We start from the raw sequence: 1648 nt of genomic DNA, 5'->3' as shown, positions 1-1648 counted from the left end.
TCCAGCAGTTTTTTAATTGTTATGCTGTCATCCTTTCGGGTCTTATTTAAGTCACTTATATCCTTGGTAATGCTGGATAAAGCGTCCTTAATTTCTAGGAGATCAGCGTTCGCAGCATTCGCCCCTGTCGCCATCTTGCATCTTCATACATAGAGAATAAAACTGGATACATATGACACATGCACATCAAAAGGTGCATTAACAAACAGTTAAAGAGCTCCAATGTAACAAAAAGAGGTAGTACTGTAGCAATACTATTTTTTCCCTTTTCAAGTAATAACAAAAAAATCATAAGTTTTGGTCACATTTGACCCAGACACATTACAAAGTGCATTTAAATGAATACAGAAAGAACTGCCAAACCCTTCAGTGCACAAACCCATAACAAGGGATACGGGTAACTATATGAATGAATACTACACGTCTACTATAGCAAACTAGCTGCTTACTATCACCTCATTTGTGATTTGTCATCGCTGACTTTCTCAATGGGAGAGAATTGACATTTTTTGTTTTGAACAAGAGCAGTGATTGTTGGCTCATAGGATGTCGATGCAATCCTAAGACATTGGTGAAGAGTGCTGTCAGTCAGGGAGCAGCGAGTGGCACTTTTTTTTTTAGTTCATGTGTGAAAAGCTTGATTCATATTCATGATTTTAGTGCTGTGGATAATGTTCAAATGATTCTCGCACAAAATAAAATTCACTAGATGTTGGGGTACTCTGGGGTTGTGAAGGGTGGATGAGTCTTTGTTAATTATCATGACATGGGATTTTCCCACAGATGATTTAATTCAGTCTCAGAGGTGACCTCATGCTTTATATTGTGTGGCTCATTGTACAATTATTTGGAAGTGGAGCTGTAGTGAGCATTAGCGATGTGGCTTCAGTTAGCTTCAGGTAGTAAAGAGATGCATCATTAAAATGGCACCATTTCTTTTTTCCTACCTTCAGTTGGCGTGTTATGACCAGGCCAAGCAGCTGGTGCTGGGCACAGGCATGATGGGGGATAACATACTCACACACTTTCTCTCCAGCTTCATCGCTGTGAGTATCAGGTTCATTCTTGTGTTATGTGGCTCAGTGTAAAGTTTACAGGACTCTTTAAACTAATGGTAAGTTTCCCCGCAGGGAGGTTGTGCTACATTGTTGTGTCAGCCTCTGGACGTACTAAAGACGAGGCTCATGAGCTCGAAGGGCGAGTACACAGTAAGTGGACCCCCCCTCTCACCCTTCATCACTGTCTCCTTTAATCCCTTCATTCCTCTGTTTCTCTTTGTCCATCTCCCTTCTTTCCTCAGCTTTATTCTCATCCAGTGTGTCTCTCTCTTTAGGGGGTGAGGCATTGCTTACAAGAAACTGCCAAGCTTGGTCCCATGGCATTTTACAAGGTAAGACAACAATACTACAGAATATAAGAACACACCACTCGTTGTTTAGTGCAGATTTAAATCAAAAGTTAAAAACAACAAGATCAATATCTTCTTAGCATGCTATAATTAAACTCTATAGAATCGAAAATAATACTGTTGATACTATTAGTTTTAGTTGATGTTTTTTGATAAGTGACAAGACGACAACTCCCCTTTAGCCTTTCAGCTAACCTCCCCCCCTTATCTACAAATATTGACCCATGTCTCTTATTCTGC

General features: G+C 40.0%; 1 protein-coding gene across 1 annotated transcript; it reads left to right on the top strand.

The window, feature by feature from the left end:
* Positions 1-886: 886 nt before the first annotated feature.
* LOC104954087 (mitochondrial dicarboxylate carrier-like) lies at positions 887-1440 on the top strand. Its single transcript, XM_010781138.1, has 3 exons — positions 887-1046; positions 1131-1208; positions 1334-1440. The coding sequence occupies exons 1-3, from the start codon at positions 924-926 to the stop codon at positions 1415-1417; spliced, it is 285 nt and encodes a 94-aa protein (XP_010779440.1). The 5' UTR covers positions 887-923; the 3' UTR covers positions 1418-1440.
* Positions 1441-1648: the final 208 nt, after the last annotated feature.

This window comes from Notothenia coriiceps, unplaced genomic scaffold, assembly GCF_000735185.1.
Source record: "Notothenia coriiceps isolate Sejong01 unplaced genomic scaffold, NC01 NC01_scaffold00022812, whole genome shotgun sequence".
Classification (NCBI taxonomy): domain Eukaryota; kingdom Metazoa; phylum Chordata; class Actinopteri; order Perciformes; family Nototheniidae; genus Notothenia; species Notothenia coriiceps.
The sequence above is the reverse complement of the archived record's forward strand: the minus strand, read 5'-3'. Positions and strand labels throughout refer to the sequence as shown.